Source organism: Cetorhinus maximus, chromosome 15 (genome assembly GCF_964194155.1).
Source record: "Cetorhinus maximus chromosome 15, sCetMax3.hap1.1, whole genome shotgun sequence".
NCBI classification, from domain to species: domain Eukaryota; kingdom Metazoa; phylum Chordata; class Chondrichthyes; order Lamniformes; family Cetorhinidae; genus Cetorhinus; species Cetorhinus maximus.
This window is the reverse complement of record NC_135893.1, coordinates 19,375,185-19,400,143: the sequence shown is the minus strand read 5'-3', so window position 1 is coordinate 19,400,143 and position 24,959 is coordinate 19,375,185. Positions and strand designations below refer to the sequence as shown.

General features: G+C 44.3%; 1 protein-coding gene across 4 annotated transcripts in view; it reads right to left on the bottom strand.

Moving 5' to 3' along the window:
- Nucleotides 1-3,453: 3,453 nt before the first annotated feature.
- LOC144690454 (polynucleotide 5'-hydroxyl-kinase NOL9-like) overlaps nucleotides 3,454-24,959 on the bottom strand; it is a 31,159-nt gene continuing 9,653 nt past the window's right edge. For 2 of the 4 annotated variants that reach the window (XM_078557977.1, XM_078557978.1), the window contains 12 exons: nucleotides 23,823-24,414; nucleotides 23,340-23,559; nucleotides 19,400-19,530; nucleotides 16,578-16,722; nucleotides 16,038-16,134; nucleotides 14,679-14,776; nucleotides 12,368-12,529; nucleotides 10,175-10,484; nucleotides 9,010-9,121; nucleotides 7,546-7,723; nucleotides 5,742-5,875; nucleotides 3,454-3,861 (listed from right to left, as the gene is read on the bottom strand). In XM_078557977.1, the coding sequence (XP_078414103.1) occupies nucleotides 3,739-3,861; nucleotides 5,742-5,875; nucleotides 7,546-7,723; nucleotides 9,010-9,121; nucleotides 10,175-10,484; nucleotides 12,368-12,529; nucleotides 14,679-14,776; nucleotides 16,038-16,134; nucleotides 16,578-16,722; nucleotides 19,400-19,530; nucleotides 23,340-23,559; nucleotides 23,823-24,413 (2,301 nt within the window). In that variant the 5' untranslated portion in view covers nucleotide 24,414 and the 3' untranslated portion in view covers nucleotides 3,454-3,738. Of the gene's footprint in view, nucleotides 3,862-5,741; nucleotides 5,876-7,545; nucleotides 7,724-9,009; nucleotides 9,122-10,174; nucleotides 10,485-12,367; nucleotides 12,530-14,678; nucleotides 14,777-16,037; nucleotides 16,135-16,577; nucleotides 16,723-19,399; nucleotides 19,531-23,339; nucleotides 23,560-23,822; nucleotides 24,441-24,959 lie in introns of all 4 variants that reach the window. The other 2 variants (XM_078557980.1, XM_078557979.1) reach the window with 2 other exon arrangements.

Sequence of the window (24,959 nt, the reverse complement as noted above, 5' to 3'; positions counted from 1 at the left end):
GAAGTATTCAGATGAGCACTTGGAACGCCATAGCATGCAGGCTATGGGCCAAGTGCCGGAAAATGGGATTAGAATGGTTAGGTACTTGATGGCCGGCACCTATTGGGTGAAGGGCCTGCTTCTGAGCTATTGGTGCGAGAGGGAAAGGGGAGAGCGAGGGGGAAAGGGGAGGGCGAGGGGGAAAGGGGAGGGCGAGGGGGAAAGGGGAGGGCGAGGGGGAAAGGGGAGGGCGAGGGGGAAAGGGGAGGGCGAGGGGGAAAGGGGAGGGCGAGGGGGAAAGGGGAGAGCGAGGGGGAAAGGGGAGAGCGAGGGGGAAAGGGGAGAACGAGGGGGCAAGGGGAGAGCGAGGGGGCAAGGGGAGGGCGAGGGGGAAAGGGGAGGGCGAGGGGGAAAGGGGAGGGCGAGGGGGAAAGGGGGGAGAGAGAAAGGGCAAGCATTAGTGTCAATTATTAAAGAGATTATAGCTGGGCATAGAGAAAAACACCAGGTAATCAGGAGCAGTCAGCATGGTTTTGTGAAAGGTAAATGATGTTTAACCAAATTATTAGAGTTCTTTGAAGGAGTAACGTGCTGTGGATAAAGGGGAGCCTGTAGACGTACTGTACTTGGATTTCCAAAAGGCATTTGATAAGGTGTCAGTTACATCAAGGGTTATTGTGGAAAATAAAAGCTCATGATGTAGGGGGCAACATATTAGACTGGATAGAGGGTTAGCTGGCTGGCAGAAAACAGGGTATGCATAAATGGGTCTGACATGCAGGATGTGATGTGTAAGGTCCCACAGGGCACAGTATTGGGGAATACTGCATGCAGTTTTGGTCTCCTTATTTAAGGAAGGATGTAAATGCATTGGAGGCATTTTAGAGAAGGTTTACTAGATTGATACCTGGAATGATTGGGTTGTCTTATGAGGATAGGGTGGACAGGCTGCGCTTGTTACCACTGGAGTTTAGAAGTGACGGGTGACTTGACTGAAGATCCTGAATAGTTTTGACAAGGTGGACATGGAGAGGATGTTCCCTCTTGTGGGCAAGGCCAGAACTAGGGGACACTGTTTAAAAATTAGGGTTCGCCCTTATAGGGCAGAGATGAGGAGAAATCTTTTCTCTCAAAGGGTTGTGCAACTTTGAAACTCTGCCTCAGGAGGCAGTAGAAGCTGGGTCACTGAATATATTTTAAAGGAGGTAGTTAGATTCTTGTTAGGCAAAGGAATTAAAGGTTATGGGGGGGGTAGATGGGAATGTAGAAATCGCAATGCAAATAGGTCAGCCATGATCTTATTGAATGGCGGAGTGGGCTCGAGGGGCTGAATGACCTATTTCTGCTCCTATTTCGTATGAGAGAAGGCGGGCACGTGCAAGGGAGGGAGAAGGCGTGCGAGGGATTGAGAAGGTGGGTGAGAGAGAGAGCAGGCGGGCACGCGAGGGAGAGAGCAGGCGGGCTCGCGAGGGAGAGAGCAGGCAGGCTCGCGAGGGAGAGAGCAGGCAGGCTCGCGAGGGAGAGAGCAGGCGGGCACATGCACACGAGGGAGACAGAAGGTGGGCACACGCGCGCGAGGGAGAGAGCAGGCGGGTGCGCGCGCATGAGGGAGAGAGAAGGCGCGCGCGCACGCACGAGGGAGAGAGAAGGCAGGCGCGCGAGGGAGAGAGCAGGTGGGTGCACGTGAGGGAGACAGAAGGCGGGCACACGCACACGAGGGAGAGAAGGCGGGCGCACGAGGGAGAGAGAAGGCAGGCGGGCGCGCGAGGGAGACAGAAGGCGGGCACACGTACACGAGGGAGAGAGAAGGCGGGCGCGCGAGGGAGAGAGAAGGCAGGCGCGCGAGGAAGAGAGCAGGCGGGCGCGCGAGGGAAACAGAAGGCGGGTGCGCGCGCACGAGAGAGAGAGAAGGCGGGCGCGCGCACACGACGAAGAGAGAAGACAGGCGCGCACACGGAGAGAGAAAGCAGGCATGCGCATGAGGGAGCGAGAGAGAAGGCGGGCGTGCGCATTTCGGAGAGAATTCGTGAGTGGGAATGAGAGCGCGGGAGAGAGGAATAGCCGTTCGCAGGGGTCTGAATGGGGCAATATCAGGCGATTCAGAAGCATTGCATGCCTGCAGGGAACTCCTGGGAGTGGGGGGCGGGGCGGGAGTGGTGGTGGAAAGAATGTTCGGCGGAATCTTTGGACAGCAGTGACCCACACTATTTTTGCAGATCAGGGTATTGCATGCCTTGTACATGTAAATTGCAACTGGGGTTCTTACTACGTCTTACGACACAATTTGCCAGATATTGAGACCGAGTCTTGATACAGACCATTTGCTCATGAGATGGTCCCTTTAAAAATAATGGGAGCCAGAACATCGACATTTCCAGGGCATGAAGTTTATCAATTCCACTTAGAGGGTGTCTGTGTATTGAACATTGATTTCAACGGGTTTAAATTGACCCCAGTCAGACATACACACACTAAAAATGTTACTTTCCTTTTGGCTGCCTTCATCCCCAAGTTGTGGACTCTCATTGGGGTTTGGGCACCATTTGCATCACCCACTTGCCAGTATATAACCAAGGGGCTATTCGTTTTGTAGGATCCTAAACACATAATGAACTGGCAGGGTGTTAAAGAGAATTATTAGTAACACTCAATCCTGTCCTCACATGGTATTCACGGATGGGCATTTTTCGCTTAAGTTAAGAAACAGTGATGGGTGTGGGAACTGTGACTGTTTACGCTTACTCTTGGGTACTGAGGCAGATTTAGCACCCAAACCTGATTCAGATCAGCACAAAATTTTCGACTAAATAAATCACATTTAATGACACTTATGAAATGAGGTCCAGTCTGCATATCTTTTATCCTGATATATGTACTCTCTAGTTTCTTTGTGCATAGTCTCCTTTGTCAGGAACATTTCAACACGTGGCCTTAACTCAGACAGCATCTGCTGAGGTATGGTGCAACAGTACCCCCTTGAGTTTGTCTCTGTGATTGCAGCAAAGATTATCCATGGCCCCAGCTGGAGTTGGTCTAAGCCAGTATTGTCCAATATGTTAGCCACATCAGGCTAAGTGGAAATGCAGATGTGGAAAACAGCATTTCTGATTATTAAATAGAAAAAGAGAACTGAAGAAGAAACAACTGACTTACACTTATGGAGCACTTTGCAAAACCTCAATGTCCCAAAGCACTTTACAGCCAATGAAGTACTTTTGAAATGTAATCAATGTTGCATGGAGAAAAAAAGCAGCAGTCAATTTGCACACAACAAGCTCCCACAAACAGCAATATAGTAATGATCAGATAATCTGTTTTTAGCTGTTATTTCAGGCATAAGCATCAGCCAGGACACTGGGGAGAACTCCCCTGCTCTTCTTCTTTATACCCACCTGAGAGGGCATTCATTAACAAATCACACTTTTTTCCCAAGCTCTACACATTAGCAAAAATAAAACCAGAGCAGCAGCTGGGTGGGATACCGCGTAATCCTTTATTTACAACAAACGCTCAGTGCCTAACTTTAAAACAAAGATTTCCCCATTCAAGCATGGATTGAGTGACAGAGGTTTGAGAAAGAGTAGGGGAAACGGGGCCAAAACAAATAAGTGTCTGTACACCCTTAACACTTTACCCCTCAAAAACCTCATTTTTAAATCCTAAATGCTGCAATAAGGCACAGTGCCAATTAGCCCACATTACCAAATGTTGCCCATATATCCTCCCCGTTATTTTAAGCATGAGCAGTCGTTCTCCCCATTATGACACAGTGTTAAGCTGCTCCCGCCTCCTCAGCTGTTTACCAACTTTAATTTTTCCAGCTCCAGAAAGATCGAAGGTATAGTCAGACGTTAAGTACGGCACCTCTCCTATCACTCCAGGCTGAAAGAGAATCAAAAATAGTCAGCAACAGTGGGGAATTTGCCAGGCCCTCACTTCCAAGTTTCAGGCTGTTCTAGGTCTGTGCTCCACAGTATTGGAGATAGAATGATGGTTCACTGTCACCAGAACCCATACTTCACACTTTACCTTGGCTTCTCATCAATCACCTGGTCTTTTATTGGGCCAAAGAACTGGGGTAACCCAAAGCAGAAACAATAAACTGCCCTCACCAGAAACACTGACCACACCCTCCACCCCTTTCAAAGAGTCAAAATGCTCTGCGGCACGTCCCACCGAGGCTCACACATCTAGAATTGCTTTTTCGGTGACGTATCAGGCATGTCTGGAAACGATGGAACCCATATCCCAGGAAGAGTTTTGTCAAGGTGTACAATATAGTTAAAAGGAATGGAAAGTTTAATCTGCAATATTATTTTAGATTTTAAGAGAAGACGACAAGTTTAAACAAGTAAAAGTAGCAGGAAGTTGTTTATATCTATGACAGACCTGGATTGATTGCGCTGCTGTTCCCTGCACTTACAGTAGCTGGGATGGCAGTCTGGTAATCAAAGGCAAACAAATGCCACTACTGCAGCATGCTTCATTTTCCTGCGATGCTGCGACACTGAAACCACAGTGGGCAGCAAACCTCTACTTTTTTAACACCCCTCCCCCACTTGTGCTCCTCTCTTCTTTCCCTCCCCTTCCTCCTGCTCCTCATGCCCTTGATGTGTGTGTGTCAGGATCACTGTGTGACTGCGAAAGACCATACACTTCCGCAACATAAATAGCAGGAGAAAGCAATGAGTTAGATATATTTGAAGCATGTGCAGATCTAGCAAGCAAAAGCCTCACAGCAACCCCAGTGTGAAAGGTTACAAGCAGTCAGTTCGATCTAACAATAATCCCACATCCTGACTCCCTAAAGCCTGTCCACCTACAAGGCACAAGTCAGGAGTCTGATGGAATGCTCTCCACTTGCCTGGATGAGTGCAGCTCCATCAACACTCAACACCGTCTAGGACAAAGCAGCCCATTGATTGGCACCCCATCCACCATCTTCAACATCTACTCCACCACCGACACAGTAGCAGCAGTGTCTACCATCTACAAGATGCACTGCAGCAACTCACAAGGCTCCTTCAACAGCACCTTCTAAACCTGTATCTCTACCACCTAGAAGGACAAGGGCAGCAGATGCATGGAAATGCCATAGCTGAAAGCTCCCCTGCAAGTCACACACCATCCTGACTTGAAAGTATATCACCATTCCTTCACCGTCACTGGATCAAAATGTCAGTGTTTAGGTGGAGAAGTCCATCCACAAAATTCTGGAACTCCCTCCGTAATATCCCTGGGTGTACCTACACATGGACTGCAGAGGTTCAAAAAGGCAGCTTACCACCACCTTCTCAAGGGCAATTAGGGATGGGCAATTCTAGCCAGCGACACCTACATCTCATGAAAGAATTAAAAACAAAAACGTGCATCCAAAAAATGCGACTACCCCAGTGAATTATCCCAGTCAAATACACAGCATCCCCGTTAACGCTGCAGATGTACCATTACCCAGTTAATGCACCAATACCCCTCATCAAAATGTACCCAACCCATTACAGCCCCCCAACATTCACCATTCAACATAGAACCCCTGGAATGTACCCCATCCAGCATGTTATCCAATGCATGATTCATTATTTAAAAAAATCTAACAACACATCAATGCTGTTTTTTCATATCAAAAGTCTCAATAATATCCCAGTATTGGCTTCTCAGGTTTCCTGAACAGCAGCATAACTAGTGCAGCGCCCTCACTGCTAACAATCCCACTCCTCAGCCCAGAGACCGTTGGCAGCTTTTTTCCCACAAGCCTATCTTACCTGGTTCCTGAAGAGTGAATGGGGTGTGGTAACTGCCCCCATCAGCAAGCAGTTAACCTGTTTCAGTCTTCCCACAGGAACCGGGGTCAGTATGTAGTACAATTTCTTTTCCAGGTTAATCCCACGAATAATTCCTATGGTGAAAAGGTCTATAGTTAATCTCAAATACAGAACATCCAGATACCCTAGAGTAAACACAAACTGACTCAATATCGTCAACTTTACTGCATAGAGATCACTGGAGTCTAGCATAAACACATCAAGGGTGAATTCGACACCCTCACACAACTGGACAGTTCTGGAGACAAAAATCCAACCTTCTGAGATTCAAAAGGATCTGGGTGTCCTAGTGCATTAATCACAAACGGCTAGTATGCAGGTACAGCAAGTAATTAAGAAAGCTAATAGAATGTCATTGTTTATTGCGAGGGGAATTGAATACAAAAGTAGGAAGGTTATGCTTCAGTTACACAGGGCATTGGTGAGACCACATCCAAAGTACTGTGTATTGTTTTGGTCTCCTTATTTAAGGAAGGATGTAAAAGCATTAGCGGTTCAGAGAACTGATAGACTAATACCAAGAATGGGTGGGTTGTCTTATGAGGAAAGATTGGGCAGGCTAGGCTTGTATCCACTAGAGTTTAGAAGAGTAAGAGGTGACCCGATTGAAACCTTTATGGTCCCGAGGGGTCTTGACAGGGTGGATGTGGAGAGGATGTTTCCTCTTGTGAGAGAATCTAGAACTAGTGGTCACTGTTTAAAAGTAAAGGGTTGCTCATTTAAGATAGAGGAGAAGTTTTTTCTCCCAGAGGGCTGAGTGCCTTTGGAACTCTTCCTCAAAAGACAGTGGAAGTAGAGTCTTTGAATATTTTTAAGGCAAAGGGTAGACAGATTCTTGGTAAGTAAGGGGGTGAAAGGTTATTGGAGGTAGGCGGGAGGTTACAATCAGATCAGCCATGATCTTGTCAAATGGTGGAGCAGGCTTGAGGGGCCGAGTGGCCTACTCCTGCTCCTAATTCATATATTCTTCAGTCAGGCTTTGGAGAGAGCTTAAGAGCCAAATCAGGGTATTCTTTGTGCTGTTGGATAGCATCCACTAGGAAATGGGTTGAAACTGCAAATTCATTTCATGTAGGATCCCTGCAGACAGAGGAAGAGAGAACATTCACCCCATTGGTCTGAGCAGGATTTGGAAGGCAATGTCATTATAACAGCATATATTGTAACAAGCTTGTACAGCAGCTGGGTTCAGCTGATATCGACTGAAGGCCCAATTCCATAGACATGAGCACATAATCTAGAACTGCACTGTAGTGCAGCCCTGAGAGTGCACTGCATTGAGAGGTGCTGTCTTCACAAAAGGTGTTAAACCGAGGGCACTTCAGTCCGCTCACATGTACGTAATTCTCTCAGAGTGCTGACCAACATTACTCCCCCAATCAACATCATATCTACTGTCTATGGGACCTTGCTGTGTACAATCTGCTTCTGCATTTGACTATGTAAAATCACTGACTAGACTTCAAAAGTAATTCGGTGATCCGGACACCACCATGCCCAGTGCAAGCAAGTGACACGTTGGTGGTGTCCGAACACGAGTGACCAGTGTGTCAAATTCCTGTTCCATGAATCCCAAAGCATTCACTAGCATCATTATGTGCACAATTGAAGCTTATCCTGCACCTCAGCTCTGTAAAACTGTTCACCTTCCACCCCATGCATTGGTGATGTAAGGAGATTGGGCAGTGAACAGTGCATTTCTGACCGCCAGAATGTGATCTGGTACAAGTCTCTCAGTACTTACCAACACCAAAACAGTCACATATTGGAGCCCGTGGGAGCAACACAGGCCCATCTGCCTGGGAGCTGACACCATTTGGTATTCTGCATAGTCCAACCAAACTGGCATTGGCTACATACAAAATGTGGGTAGGAGTCACATCACAGTGTAACACATGCAGAGCTACTGCACTAAATGGCACCTAAAAAACAAAAGCCAGTTATTTTCAGAAAATGGTCTATTGGTGTTCAACACCCTCAAGGCACCTATCATCATCCACAACAGAAGTCCAACATCCAATACTGCACAGGGCCCAAAATTATTCCCAAAATGACCTACATGGCATGACACCCAACACTATCTTCTGATAAAAGGGAAAACAACCTGATTCATCAAGTTAAAACGTATCAACTCTACCATAGTTTAATTTTATTTACTAATGTTATTATCCAGCAACGATGCTCCTGTCTAGAATGCTATAACCCAATTCCCTCCCCCTCTAATAATCAGGTAGGTAGTTCCCTCAATCCTAACAAGCTGCATGGCACAAAAAGCATCAGGTCTAGGGCCCAATCAGGGAAAGATTAGACAATGTCAACTCATTGATAGTAATGCCCCACTCTTCAGTACCCATGCACCACCCTTGCCCGTCAGAAAACACATTACTACAACCACATCTCAGTCTTTTATCTCTTGCTATGCTGATGGGTGGTAAACTAATTACAAGGAGATAATAGAGGGCATGTACAGGATGGGGGGTGGGGGAGGAGATTTAACAGATTTTTTAAACATACGAACATACAGACACTATTAAAACCATTATGAGTAAATAGAGAAAGGCTGCATAGCTCATGCCTTCTGCGTTCAGTTTTCTCAGATGAACAGCAGCCAAATTAGAGGGTCTTAAAGGAAGAGGCCACATAAGTTTTTTTACTTTTATTTACCTTAATAGAAAGGCAGGTAGGAGTGCTCCTCCTGAAACCACATTAAAAACATGGGCTGCTGCAAGCCACTGCTCATACCTCCTCCCAAACCCGTCACTCAGAATTCACCCAAGGTCCTCAGCCAATGTCTAAGAATGGTACTGATAGTTAGCCCATATTTTCCTAATGAAAATGGCAGACCAATCTGCCACTGTTCCATCACCAGCCTCATTAGGCATGCGCACTGTGTGTTGCACTTGTATCCCACCCCATGTTCCGAACAATCCAATTTCCATGCCATGATGTCACATCCACCACCCTGGGTTGCTTGCTGATGGACGGACTGGCTTATCTGAGGCTCTGAATGCTGGGTCTCCAAGAAGTGAACAGTCAGACTAAAGGTTTTCCTACAAGGTAGGAGAGTTAACCTAAATTCTCAAAGAAAGTGCACCCTTTAGTAAACTGCGCCACACAAAGGATATTCAGGGGAACACCCATGCTGAGAATCATGCACTACATCTTCAAACATGCAGCTGAGATAAATTTGTAAAGGAGTGGCGGTTACCTGATAGGGTAGCATGCTGTGCAAGGACAAAGGGCACCCAGTGTCCGATGGCTGCAGTTGGCTGAAACAACCCAAAAGAGCCAAATCTCTCAGCACATTACTGCGGGACTTCCTGAAAAACACAAATCGACAGCAAGAGGATGTTAGAACATCAAGCTTCAGATGTTGTTTGCATTTGTAAACATGCATTACATCGAGCTCTGCCTGTAATTAGCACCAATACCAATACTAGCATTGTGAAGCTATGCCCATCAGGAAAGGATGAACTGTCCTTCCTCTTGAAAAAGGTTGAGAGGTGATCTCATAAAGCTTTTTAAAATGATCAAATGTTTTGATCAAGTAAACACAAGCATTTCCATTTGTGAGGAAGAGTAAAACCGGAGGTCATCAATGCAAGATAGTCACCAAATAATCAAATAGGAAAATCAGAAGAAACTTGTGTGTGATGAGAATGTGGAACTCGCTACCACAGGGAGTCATTGAGGTGAATACTGTAGATGCATTTAAGGGGAAACTAGATAAGCATATAAAGGAGAAGTGAATAGAGGGCTATGCTGATACAATTAAATGAGGAAGGACAGGAGGAAGCTTGAATTGCAGCATAAATGTTAGCATGGACTGGTTGGGTTAAATTACTTGTTTCTGTGCTAGATATTCTATGTAATTCGCTGTAAGCTTCCAGCTGGCATGGAGCCCCTAACCCCTGCCCCCACAACCCCAATATCCTCATATACTGCACAGAGTCCCTCCCCCGTTCCCAGCACCGAGCTTCCACATTCACACAGAAGCACATGTGCAGGCACACACAAAACCCTCAGCCTTCTCCATTGATCAGAGACATGAAAGGGTCAGGGACCTAGATAGGATGGTGTGAGACACTTGGAGGGGAGGAACTTGGAGATGATGTTCCTATGCAACTGCTGTCCTTGCCCTTCTAGGTGGTAGAGGTCACAGGTTTGGGAGCTCTTGCCAAAGAAGCCTTGGCAAGTTACTGCAGTACATCCTGTAGATAGTACACACTGTAGTTACGGTGGTGGACAGTGTGGATGTTCAAGCTAAATACTCTGTTTTATTGCAGAGCAATTAGCTGTATTCCTCTTTTGGGAGGTTGTGTTAACATGGGTATATTAACACAATAAGGTAATTAACTCAGTTCTATACTTACAAACAGCTTCCGTCTCCCACTCCAGGAAACTCAGATTGAACACGCATCAGCCTGTGCCCCTGGAATCCTCCGTGCAGGTTCAGATGTTCCTCCTGCTCCTCCTCCTCTGACAATGAGCTGAAGGGAATCCTGAAATCCACAGGCTTTTGCTGAATGTGGTGTTTTCCCTTGGTTTGCCAGCCAGCTGCTGTTTGCATGAACTCGGGTGTGAGAGCCACAGGGTCCTGGCTCCTCTCGGCACTACCAAGCTGCACCACATGTGTTGGGGCCAAGAGCCGAATCAGGTCAACCAAAATCGACAAACCAAATCCTATTGGGAAGAAAGGGAGGGGGAGGATGCAAAGAAAGTCAGACATATTTGAGAGGGGCTGAGGTCACAAGCATCAGGCGTACCTCACCCCTCAATGAGACAAGGCCACCAGGGTGGGGCTATTTCTGCTCGGTGCCTGGAGTTTCAACAAAAACAACATTTTTTTAAATATAAGTTTTCTAGGCTACTTCAGAGATCATAAAGAGTCAACCACATGGTGTGGGACTGCAGTCACATGCAGATCCAATTTGTTCATGATATGCGATGGCCAGTATAACAATTGAAGTAAAACTGGAACTCCTTATCCATTAATATAATTCAACTCCACATCACAATTACCACCTAAATTTACCAAGGGGGCTCAATGAAGGGCTAATATGTCCTTTAAATCCATTTATTGTCAAAAGTTATATCAAAATTAAACAGCACCCAACAAAGTGAACAAAAGCACAAGACAGTGACATTTTTAAAAGATATTCCTGCATTCAAAATTTTTCCATGTATCAGAGTACTTCATGTTTAATTTTTATCATTGATGCAAAAGGTGTCCAGCTCAGAAAGAAAGATTTGCAGCAGTGACAGAAGTTCTAGAGGTCACAGGGGGTTAAGAACTTAATGACAGGAATCGATCACTAAGTGCAAGGAGCTGCTTGAACTTCCTGCCATAGCTGACCTGCTTAATATAGTTTATAATTCATGCCTATGGTAAATGCAGTGGTCAGTACCATTTGTCCAATAGAGGCAGCTAACCAGGATAAACAGGGACATTGTAAGTGGTGGGGAATGTACCACATATAATGAATTCAGTTTTGCAACTTGCCATAGTAACATTCCAACTCATGATTTTTGATTTGTTAGTCCAGTAACAGAGCCTCTACAACTTCCAGAAAGAAACTTGCAGTGCCTCCTACATACAGGGGCACTTTGCAGTTAAAAAGGTGGCAACTGCAAGATGCAAAGGAATAACAGAAGATTAAGCCTCCAAACAGGATAACCAAGTAAACCTGAACTCACTTCTGGGCGTCTGGAGCAGAAGTCTTCACTGCAGAATACAAAACTCCAACCACCCTTTCCTCACCTGTTAGTCTCTGACCATTATCACACCACCTATGCCTGCATACCGAGTGTGGCCCCTGCCTCTTACATCCACAGCAGGCAATATCTCGTCATTCCTTCACTGTGATGAGCCAAAATCCTGGAACTCTCCACCTAACAGCACTGTGGGTGTACCTACAAGACATGGACTGCAGCAGTTCAAGGCAGCAGCTCACCACCACCTTTTCAAGGGCAATTAGGGATGGGCAATAAATAAACCTAGCCAGTGACACCCACTTCCCATAACTGAAAAAAAAATTTCAACCACTGCTTCCATCATTGCATTATGCATATAGCAACCGCACCCAGCCGCGACCACCCCCCTTCCCCCCAACAAAACACCCTTATTTTCCATATGCAATCAAGATGGGTCCAAGATTACCCTTCAGATTGCCCTGTACAGAGACTCAGTGATCTGATATCCTGTCACATCTGCATGATTCCAGGGCACTGCTAATACTCACAGGGACTCTGGCTCATCAATGGACCTGTCACTTGTGGCTGGGCTTCCTCCAATTGGCCTCAGGTGACCCTGTAAGTTAACACACCCATGAGTAGGGTGGTCCCAGCTGAATAAGCAGAGAGAAGCTACTAAGGTAAAGCTCCACACACAGCTGAAGGCATGGTCACCAATAGTGAAGCGATTAAAATAAACCTGAACCCCAGCACAAGTCAGCACCCTCGGGGAGGATGGGAGACAATCAACAGGGAAAAACAAATAGGAAAAGGCAAAAATGAAAACCTATTACCAATACTTGTTAGATTTAACTTGAGAGCTTTAATCTGACCTTTGATCCAGCCCATAGTGTTTATGACCAATGGTGATTCCTTCTTGTATCCCGCATATAGATACTTTGCAGTTTCCACATATCGATCCAGGTCCCGCTCACAGGACACATCACCATAATACACCATCTTATGGGGCTCACACTGGTGCATGTAAGGAGGGCCTGTTAAAGGGATAGAACAAATTAGAGTGCAAATGAGAGAACAAGCACAAAACGCATACATCTGTCAGAAGGTGCTCCAATGTTGAAGAATAGGTAATGTTGGTGTTAAGGGTTATCATGTTACACCAAGACAAAAACCTGAAGTGGGTGGTGGTGGAGGATCAGGGGTTGCACTCTTTGGCTTGCTTTTGCAGCTAATTAAAACAATATCTGGGCACTCTTCATTCCTCTTCTGCTCCTCAGTATCCAGAGTTATTTGCTACAAGATACTGGAATGGAAAATTGCCATGAGTGGTCCAGAGTCCCACAGATACTAATGATACAAAGCAGGAATGCACCACAGAGTCCCTTCGCCTTTTATGAACTCCAGCAAGCCCGCTCCCCTCAGTATCACTTGACATAAGTGAACACAGGGCTTGACAAAAACATCATGTATGCTCTGCACAAAGGTAGGTCCTTGGCTCATAGTCTTCTCTATGTCTCTCTCTCCTGTGCAGTCTTATCATTTCCAATAACCTCCTTCAATTTTCAAGCCATCCAGCATTGATACTCTCTTCCTTTATTTTCCCTTGAAATCTTCCCTCTATAATTTCTCTTACTAGTCCGTTTCCTCTTAAGATGTGCTCTGCCCAGTCTCTGCCTTTGCCTAATTATGTTCAGCAAATTTCTTTGTTCATTCATTCTCCTCGGCACTTCATAGTTTGTTACGTTTTCTGTCCAGCTTATCCTTTCCATTCTCCTCCAAACCTGCATTTCAAAGCTATTTAGCAAGTTGGTCTCCTCTTTCCATAAGTTCCATGTCTCACATCCATACAAAACAGTGCTCCAAATCTAGTTCTTTACAAGTTGCTTCTTGAATTTATTCAGCTTTCCGGTTAGCACTGTCTCTTCTTACTAAATACAGCCTTTCCCAATGCTATCCTGGTTCTTATTTCTTTGTTGCACCTTCCATCTGCAGGTATTATGCTTCCACAATACTTAAATTCCTGAACCTACTCTAGTTCTTTCCCTTCTATGAATATATTCATATTTCTTGATGATTTTGAGATGTGCATCACTTTGGTTCTGTCAATATTCACTTTCATTCCAAAGTTCATGCCTGCTATTACTAGTCTATCTACTAATTCTTGTAATCCTTCTTCTTCTTCGCTTGCTACAAGTGCTCTGCTATCTGCAAATCTAACTGATGTTACCATTCACCCCCCAATCTTAACGCCAGGTTTGTGTCTTCAAATGCTTCGTTAATCATTGCTTCTGCACAGACACTGAAGAGGACTGGTGATAAACAACACCCTGGACGAACTCCTCTTCCAAAACACATGGTTCCGGCTTCCTGTTGGCTACCCGCTCTGTTGCTGTTTGTCCCATGTACAGGTTTCTTATGAGTCATCTATCTATCCAGTCTATTCCAATATTTTTCAGTACCATCAAGAGTTTAATCCAGTCAACCTGATTGAATGGGTTTTCAAAACTTACAAAGGCATGCCGATGTTTTGACTATTGTACACGTACTCTGATTGTCCATGCAGTGAATGCCGTGTTCAGCTTTGTAACAGAGAGTGGTCGGGAAGACACATAACTACATCAGAGATGACCAGTTTGGATTCCAAGGAGGAAGAAGGATGAGAGAAGCAATTGGCATTATAAGATTAATGAGTGAATGCAGTTTAGCGATTGGATGGGAAGCGTATGTTTGTTTTGTAGAATTTGAAAAAGCATTCGACAAAACAGCACACCAAAAAAAAACTAAATATAGCTTTAAAAGTACAAAAGGCCTTTGGGCTAGCAGAGAGCAGCATTTCATTGGAGAAAACAGGGTCGCATCAGAATGGAGGGGCAGGAGGTTTGTTCCTTTTAACCCATCTATCCCCAAACACTCACACCGTGGTCGTATATGGTATATCATGATCTTGAACAGCTTCTCCCAGAAAGAGGAAGGAGAGAAATTTGGAGAAGTGAGTCAGTCTGCTCTATCCCCTGACACCTCAAAAAAAGCTATGCTCCCAACAGTTGCAGTGATGGTACTTCTTTGTAGAGTTATCTTCTCCCTTAATGTGTAACCTTGTCATGTTCTATTTGTGACTGAGCACACCAGCATATAATCCACAGCTTGCTTGTCTGTCTCAACACTGCTCCATTGTCTACTTACTGAGAACTGGCTCAGTCACCAAGTGTAGGGCCATGCAGCCAGGGGGACTGAACTCTGTCTGACCCAAATCAAGCTCCAGAAACTCCACGCATGGAACACTGTGGGAAAAGAGAGTATTCACTTGTTATTAGCCCGTGATAACACTTTAGATAGGACTCAAATCTGCAGGTAGATAAAATCATAAAAAGGGCAACAGCTTTTTGGGTTCTAAATGGTGGGCATAGATTACCAGAATAAATAGTTAATGATAAATTTATACAAAACATTGAGACTATACAGTTAAAGACTATATGCAGTTTTAGCCTCCACACCATAGAATCACAGAATTGCTATAGCTCAGGAGGCGGCTGCTACAGGAAGCTGTATGCTTTACTAACCGCGCTCTCAACCTGTCCTGATTTATGCACATATACACCCTTTGCTCCTTCACCCCATTATTTTACATTGTCTCTCCACATTCTTACTACCAAAATGAACCACTTCACATTCCTCTGCCACTTTCATCTGCCACTTATCCGCCCATTCCATTAACCTCCATGTCTTTTTCAAGTTCTACACTATCTTCCTCGTGGTTCATAATGCATCCAAGTTTGGGATCGTTCGCAAATTTTGAAATTGTGCTCTGTACACCAAGGTCTAGGTCATTAACATATATCAGGAAAAGCAAGAGTCCCAACAATGACCACTGGGAAACTCCCCTACAAACATTCCTCTAGTCTGAAAAACATCGATTAACCACTACTCTGTTTTCTGTCACCCAGCCAATTTTGTATCCATGTTGCTACAGTCTCTTTCATTCCATGAGGTATAGCTTTACACACAAGTCTGTTGTGCAGCACTTTATTTAAATGCCTTCTGGAAGTCCACGTGCACCACATCAATAGCATTACCCTCATCAACCTTCTGTCATCTCATTTAAAATCTCCAGCAAGTCATTTAAATACACTTTCTGACGAGAATCAATGAATGGTAATCAGGGACAGGAATCCCAGCTCATTTTGTCACCTCCTTGGCTCAGGAACCCCGATGTCAATTGTAGCTCATGTCCTGCTGACCCAGCTAACTTTGCACAGGTCAGGGACTGAACCTGGGAACTGCTGCTCTGTGGAGTTCAGTTCCACACCAGCATTGCCGTTGCTCACTTAGCCTCATCCTGTTCCAGAACACTCAGGACTTTAACCATCAGCACCAATTTAATATGAGGCAGATCACCAACCTTTGGGTATCAATACATCTAGATTTCTATTACCTTTGGTGATGTGATGCACCCAAAAAGTTCAAATTCTAAATTCTGGACACAAAGTGTTCGCCAATCTTTGCAGAATTAATGCCAAGGATCACAAGACTTTGAAAACTTACTGGTTTAAAAGCGAATTCAGGAGATATCTATTGAAGGTTGACTTCCCAATATTCTTCCTTCCACATACCAGGATGATGGGACATCCATCGTCATCTTCTGCAAGCAAACCAAAAGGTCTACAGAAACGCATGATTTCGCAACAAGATCAGAAAATTATTGCACTAACACCATATTGAACATTCCCTGCCCCAGCACATCTGTAGCAGCAGATGATCGGCACATATCACCCCGCCCCCCGCCATAGGCAGTCAATCCATGCCCCCCTCGTTCTGGTTCACTGGGAGTTATACAATTTCTACGCCAGGCCAGTACAATGTAGTGGCATGGGCTTACAATTTGTAAAGTTTGTCCAGTTCAACTGTGAAAAATAATCACGAATGTTCTTCTGTAGTTAAATAATTATATGCCATAGTAAATCATTGGGTAAAACGGATAGTTATTCCAATGGGCCAGGACATGGGCAAGAACAACCAGAGTTTCACGTGCCTTTTGTACCAAAATCTTTCTTTCCTCTGCATCACATTTCTTGAACAGCTCACCCAGACATGTCTTTAAGAGTTCCTGCACAGTGGCCGTCCAGCTCTCCGACATAGTTATCCCCTGATCATCAGGGAGAGGAACCACCCCAATAGAGGTCAAAGCTGAGCATTCAAGGAATGGAAGTTTTCCAGAACTCATCTTTTTCTGAAAGGTGAGAATGAAAACCAAAAATTAACTTCACCGTACAATTTGTATTGGAAATGTCAAACTGTGCACAGAGATGGGGCTATAACAGGGACAGTGATCTCGCTTTTGGCAGCAAACTACTACAAGGCAGACTGCAACTTAAACACTGGGCTGAATGTTCCAACATTGGGACCACATGCTATATGAGTGGGCAGAGGGACTGCAGCAGCAATTATTCTGGAGGTGGCCCTCTTAATTGGCCACCACCAGGTCTGTCATCTAATGGGGTAATGGGCAGGCTTTCTATGCTGCTGGCCTAATCAGAGGGCTGGCAGTTCTGAAGCCTCAGCAGTGCCACTGGGAGAGACAGCCACTGCTGAGGCAGACTGGAGCCCTCAGCTTACAGAAGGTTAAGCGTAATTGTAAGAGGGGAAACCCCTTTGGAGAAATTGTTGGGGCTGCAGGGGCAGCCTTCCCTGTCCGAGGTCTCCTCTTTGTTTCATAGAGCCTGCTCACCCTGAAGGCTCCCTAGCATTTTACCAGCTTCCCTGCTCATTGCTGGTAAAATACTGGTCATTGATTGACTAAATGAACAGGTGGCCAACTGCCGTTTTGGCAGATTTTGAGGTGCAATACCCAGAATTACCCACAGTACCTAAATGATCTTTTACCAGCATCAAATCCAAGCACACCTCTATGCACTTGTATTAAGTGTTCTGGTTGAGGGTGGGCTTTTTAAAAAAATTGCTTTACCATCATTTGCAGCACTGAAAGTAATGAGTCTGTTAATCCAGGTCTATTTGAGACTCACTGTGATTAACTGAATTCCATGCTTGCTATGCTTCTGATGTACATTTTTATGGCTAATGTACAACAGTTTGCACATCCTGTCTTACAGAGTAAGTAAAGTTTAAAAGTGCTTCATTAGCTGGAAAGCACTTTAGGACATCCTGAATGACCTCCTTCTGAGCTGTACTCTTCTTAAGACTCTATACGAATGCAAGTTATTTCTTTGTTTAACCAGTGCTAGACTTCCATCTACCATTTTCATCTAACTGCATATCCAATGTAAATCTCTCTGTAAATTTTCTGCTGTATCCTGTCACTATTAATCTCATTCTGGTCAGACTAATCAATAGATTATGGAGAATTTTTATTTCACTAGCATATTGGACAAGTTTTCAAATAGTTTTGGTATCTAGTTGCTGCAGGACCCTGCTCAACATCTCCCATAGTCAGATATTACACATTTCACAAGCACTCTATTTCCTATCAACTTATGATCCAGTGCGCATCCTACTCATGGTGCCTGTGAGTTTTAATTTAATTACAAACCCTAGTTAGTGATCAGAAACCGTGGCTAGTGTTTACCCTCCCCCCCTCCAACTTATATAGCTCAACAGGCCCAACAAAGGTGGATAGAAGATTGGCTAGCTGGCAGAAAACAGAGAGTGTGCATAAATGGGCCTTTTTCTGATTGGCAGGATGTGCTGAGTAGAGTCTTGCAGGGGTCTGTGGTAAGGCCTCAACTATTTATAATTTATATCAATGACTTAGATGGGGGGAGTGAAGGCATGGTAGCTGAATTTGCAGATGACACAAAGATAGGTAGGAAAGTATGTTGTGAAGAGGACATAAGGAGGCTGCAGACAGATACAGATAGGTTGAGTGAGCGGGCGAAAATCTGGCAGATGAAGTATAATGTACAAAAATGTGAAGTTGTTCACTTTGGCAGGAAGAATAAAAAAGCTGAGTATTATGTAAATGGAGAATGGCTGCAGAATTCCGAGGTGTGGAGGGATCTAGGTGTTCTAGTGCATGAGGCACAAAAAGTTTGTATGCAGGTACAAGAAGAAATTAAGAAGGCTAATGAAATGCTATCCTTTATGATGAGAGGAATTCAATATAAAAGGAAGGATGTTATGCTTCAGTTATACAGGGCACTGGTGAGACCACATCTCGAATATTGCGTGCAGTTTTGGTCTCCTTATTTAAGGGAGGTTGTAAATGCATTGAAGACGGTTCAGAGGAGGTTTACTAGATTGGTACCTGGAATGAGCGGGTTTGTCTTAATGAGGAAAGGTTAGACGAACTGGGCTTGCTTCCATTGGAGTTTAGAAGAGTGAGGGGTGACTTGATTGAAGTATATAAGGCCCTGAACGGTATTGACAAGGTGGACATGGAAAGTATGTTTCCTCTTGTGGGTGAGTCTAGAACTAGGGTGCACTGTTTTAAAATTATGAGTTGCCCTTTTAGGAGAGATAAGAAGTTTTTTCACTGAGGGTTGTATGACTTTGGAACTCGCTGCCTCCAAAGGCAGTGGAAGTGGGGTCATTAAATATTTTTAAGGCAGAGGTAGATAGATTCTTGTTAGGCAAGGGAATCAAAGGTTATCAGAGGTAGATGGGAATGTGGAATTCCAAACACAAACAGGTCAGCCATGATCTTATTGAATGGCAGAGCAGGCTCAAGGGGCTGAATGGCCTTCTTCTGCTCCTATTTCGTATGTTTGTAAAAAGCACTGAGTGCAGATCAGAGACTGAAAATGCTGCAGCACCTAAGGCAATAATACATTTACCCACTGAACCAACAGGTTCAACAAAGCTCATGTCATGAACACATGCACATGCCTGCAAACACCACAAAATCCAGAAAGCATGTTCAGCTTGGCCTCTAACTCTCCTGAATAACTTACTGAATGTGAAGCAAAGACTTCCCTGTATTCTGGGAAGCTAGAGAGAAAAACAGTGCCTGGGGTGTCAAGACGTTCGAAGAGCAGAACCGAGCACGAAGAGGTCACCTCCTTCATCAAACTGTGTCTTGAAGCTGCAATGAAGAGACACAGAAATTAGGGGTATCACTTCAGCACAGAAAGCCCCCTCTACATTGTTCCATCAAGCACTCCCAGGGCAGGTAAGCACAGGTTATATACACAGTATTGATATATTTGGACTTGGGTGCAGAAGGCACAATTTCAAAATTTGCAATGACACAAAATTTCGAGACGCAGTGAAAAGCGAGGACGATGGTGATAGACTTCAATAAGACATAGACAGGCTGGTGGAATGAGCAGACATGTGGCAGCTGAAATTTCACTCAAGTGCAAAATTATTCATTTTGGTAGCAAAAGGAGAGGCAATATAAACAAACAGCTACAATTCTGAATAGGGTGCAGGAACAGATATACCTGGGGATATATCTGCACAAATCATTGAAGATGCCAAGGTAGGTTGAAAAAGTGGTTAGAACATTATATGGAATTCTGAGTTTTATAAACAGAGGCATAAAGTACAAAAGCAAGGAAGTTATGATGAACCTTTATAAAACACTGATTAGTCTTGGCTGGATTGTTGTGTCCAATTCCGGGCATTTAGAAAGGTGTGAAGGCCTTAAAGAGGGTGCTGAAAATATTTACTGGAATGGTTTCAGGATAAGGGACTTCAGTTATGTTGATAGAGTGGAGAACTGGGGGTTGTTCTCCTCAGAGCAAATAAGGTTGAGAGAAAATTTGATAGAAATATTCAAAATCATGAGGGATCTAAATTAGTGGTTCTCAAACTGGGGTCCATAGTTCCCTAGAAGTCCATTGAGACTTTCTAGTGGTCCATGAAATTCTCTTTCTCTCTCTCACACACGCTTGAGACAGAGAGAGAGAAAAATACAAAGCGGAAGAAAGGTTAAAAAGTGCAAGCTGTCTTCTTTGTATAAATGAACAAGTTAGTGTTGGTCCTGCACAAGTATCCGACAAGATATTCACCCCTGAAGCTTCCAAATACGTGGCCGTCTTTGTGGTGATGGGTGCCTTGGCTGCCATGGGTTTCAGCAGTGAGTCTCCCGCTTACTTTCAGCGAGGGGAGTCGGGGCGGGGGGGGGGGGGGGGGGGGGTCAAATACTGCTGTGAAACCAGGGTGCATTTAATTTGGGCTCATACAATCAGATGTGCTATTATAATAGTCCCTGGCATGCTGAGTAATTCTAGCATTTTGTTTATGTTCATGTCTTACTGGTTTGATTCTTGAATTGTGAAAAACCTGCCAGTTTGACTTGCATCTTTCACCATGTTCAATAATATAAATTCCCTGCAAATTTAAATAACACTGAGAAACTGGGGTGGATTTGCACAGATATGTATTCCCGAGAATATTGTAAAGTACTCACTAGAACATGACAGAATGGGAGGGAAGAAAACTCGTCTGTTTATGGCAAGTTTTTTTCAAATGGGGGATTAAATTAGTAACCTACTTTGAGCCTGCTAAGCAGCTAAATATGGTGTAACTGCTGCTGATACTGTTCTGATCGCTAGCTGGTTGTATTGAATGTGATCTGTGAGCTGACTGGGTTTGTATGCCATTAATAGGCAATCTTTAACCACATAAAAAGCAGTTAATTTGAAATGCAAGAGAATGTTGGTGACCTTTCCTTTTGTCTCTGGTTTATCTGGTCTGTCTCATCACTGTCTACATCAATGAAGTTGTTCTCAAATTACTACTCTAAGTAATTACCAGTTTTCTTAAAAACATTATTAAACATGCTTTACAAGCAACACTTTCACATTATGAATATTATATGGCACTATAATTCAGATTGGGGGGTTACTAATCCATTTGAAAGGGGGCCCTTCAAACAAAAAAAGTTTTGAGAATCACCGGTCTAGACATTATAAAAAGAGAGAGAGAAAAGCTATTTCCATTGGTTGAAAGGTCTACAACAAAGGACGCAAATTTAAAGAGATTGGCAAAAGAACCAAAGATGACATGAGGAAAAAACCTTTTTATGCAGCAACTGGTTATTCTTTGGAATGCAATTCCTGAAAGAGTGGTGGAGGCAGATTGCATTGTGGCTTTCAAAAGGGAATTAGAGAAGTATTTGAAGGGAAAAAAATTGCAAGGCAAGGGCAAGGGAGTGAGACTAGCCGGATTATCCTTCAGAGAGCAAGAATGGACTCCTTCTGTGCAATATCCCTTCTGTAATTCTACAGTGTGGCCAAAACACTCCCTGTGCAGGAATAACATGGGTTAGTAGATACAGAGTAAAGCTCCCTCCACACGAAGTGGTTACATCACAGATCATCATTCGGACCATTCTGTCTGCAAATGCAATGTAGCTCGTCCCACTCTCCCAGTTTTTCCGCATAGCCCTACAAGTGTTCTCTCTTCAGATAATTATCCAATATCCTTTTGAATACCACGATTGTATCTGCCTCCACCACACTGTCAGGCAGTACATTCCAGATCCTAACCATACCTTGGGTAAAAAAGCTTTTCCTTATGTCGCCAATAACCCTTCTTAACTTCCCAGCAGAACTGAGACCCTCCAGCAGTTCTATTTCCTGCACAAAGCATTCTGTGGCCTTCTTAGGCACATTGGCAGCTCCATCAATCATGTGGAGCATAAATACTGGTACAGCCCAGTTGGCCCAAATGGTCCACTTCTGTGCTGTTGACTCAGTGTAACTCCTGAGTTAGGGGTAGTTTTATGCTATAGATTCATAACGACCCTAAGGATCAACTAGACTGCCCCAACCGCATCAGGCCTGTGACCCTCATACCTCGGGAGTGGGAGACTTTCATCCCACGAGTTTGGATGTGAGCCGGGGCAGTGTTTAAACAGTTATCCCCTATTCTGATAACTACTCATGCCCAACTCAAAATCCATGCACAATTTACTAAATTGTAGATCAAAGATATAGGATTAGACTGTTTAGTTCCGACTTGTTCTGCCATTCAATGAGATCATGGCTCATCTGTAACCTAACTTTGTCCCATATCCTTTAGTTAACAAAAATCTATCAAATTCAGAATTAAAATTAACAGTTGACTTTGCATTGCCGTTAAGTAGAAGAGATCCAAACTTTCACAATGGAGAAGTGTTTCCTAACTTCTGCAAGGCCCAGCACTAATTTTTAGACTATGTCCCTAAGACCTAGAAACCCCAGACAGCAGAAATATTTTTCTTTATCTACCCCATTTGTTCCCCCTTAATGTCTTGAAAACTTTGATCAAATCACCCCTTAAACTTCTATATACCAGAGAATACAACCCTAGCTTGTGTAATCTCTTCTCGTAATTTAACTTTGGAGTCCAGTTATCATTCTGGTAAATCTACACTGCACTCCCTCCAAAGCCAATATATCCTTCTAGAGGTGTGGTGCTGGAACTGCTCACAGAACTCCAGTGTGGAGTAACCAGTGCTTTGTATAGCTGAACTATGACTTCGATCCCCTTGTACCCAGAACATCTGATGAAAGGTCATCAACCTGAAACATTAACTCTGTTTCCTCCTCTTTGGATCTCTGCTGTTTCTAATTTATCACCATTTGGAAAATACCCTGTTTTATTCTTTTTAGGCCCAAAGTGGACTACACTAAAATCCATTTGCCACAGTTTTACCCATTTGCTTCATCTATAATATTTCTAACATCTAAATTTTATTTATCAAAATCAGGCATCTATAACAGAACGAGCAGGGCACCCAGTTTGTACCAATGTGGATCGTTCAGTGACTTCTGATAATTGCTGTAGGCACTATATTGGTTACCAGCTTCCTGCTACACTGAGTGGGTTACAGTGTACCTATGAAGTGTCTCTGTCTAACAGACAGGGGCCTGTTTCTCTTCATGGATGCCAGACCCTCACCTGCTGGTACGTGCTGTCGGAAAACTGCCTTCACCTCCATTTTCATCTCTCGCTTAGTACGACCTGGTTTACAGTGAGGCAGTGCCTCGATGTTCAGGGCAGCGTGTGTTGGTAAGGAGTACAGGCAATATGCGGGCTGTCCCTGTCCAATTGTAAATCCTAACACTTGGACACTCCCGTACAGACAAGTCATGCGACACCTTCCTCGAAACGTCAACTTCTGCAGAGAAAGCAGCAACAGGAACACTATGAAAACCATGACAAAAGGTTACCTTCAATTCTAAATCAGGAATCCATGTTTGTATTGTCTTCCAAAAGTGAATGCATGAACCCACACAAGAAGAAGATATAGGTAATGAAAGGACACCATACCCCAGTGAAAGTCAGCACCTTCAGGAAAGCATGAGGGGCCTAAACCCCAGTGAAAATCAGCACCTTTAGCAGAAGAGGAGAAAGACTGCAAAAAGATGAAATTTCTCCTACCTGTGAGGGGGACATGAGGACGATGCTCTGCTCGTTCCCGATGTTTACTGCAGTGAGACACAGCCTTGTACCTGCTCCAGAGGAAACAGCATCATCATCAATGAAATCTTGAGATGATTCACTGTTGAGAATCCCGTTAAGGGCCAACGAGTCTGCATACAAACGCTGATACACTGCTTCTCCATCAGTCTCTGCAGCTGTGCAGGCCAGATTTTTTTGACTCCTGCTTTTAAGCGAACCATTAACCTTTCCCCCTGTATTACAAGGAGGGGACTCAGTATTATTTTCTTCCTCCTCCTCTTGCTCTTCATCTTGTTCAGCGGCCCTTGATTGCATAATCTCATCTTCCTTGCCCACCTCATCCGCACCTTCCCAGGTTGCAGCATTCTTTCTGCTCTGTCTGTGGCGTGGTCTCTTCACTCCCCGGCGACAGGGTGCAAGAAGGCAGCAGCGGCGTGTAAGCACGCTCAGCTGCTTGGCCCCAGACACATCAGTCAGCACCAACATGGCCTTGCGTTTCCACCTGCGGCGTCGAGCTGTCATGGGAACAGCCTGCTTCAGACACGCTGCTCCTGGATTACTGACCCTCATTCTTGTGTTAGTCCCAGCACAATCCAGCTGTTTAAGGGAAGAAATAAGATTAAAATCAGTCACTTCTACAACTACAATTCAGCCTGTCCATACCCCACCCAAGTAATCAATGATTCCGAACGGTAGACAGTACAAAATAATTCCATGGGTATTGAGGACCAGGAAAACAGTGGTCCTTGTCCACAATTCCCAAAACTGCCTGATTTCAAGCTTCCTCTCTCATTTTTACCACTGGCTATTGTGCTTCACAGAAAATTTACAACACAAGAGTCTATTAGGTCCATTATGCCCATGCCAACTGAGAAAGTGCAATCCACCCTAATCCCACTTTCCAGTTGTTGGTTCATAACCCTGCAGAGGTTATAGCACTTCAAGTGCATTTCAAAGAGTTCAAGACCCCATCATCTCCATGTGAGATTATTTCTCAACTCCCCTCTAATTGTGCTGCCAATTACTTTAAATTGATTATCCCTGGTTATTGATCTCTGTTAAGGGAAATAGGTCCTTCCTATCCACTTTATCTAGGCCCGTTATAATTTTGTACAC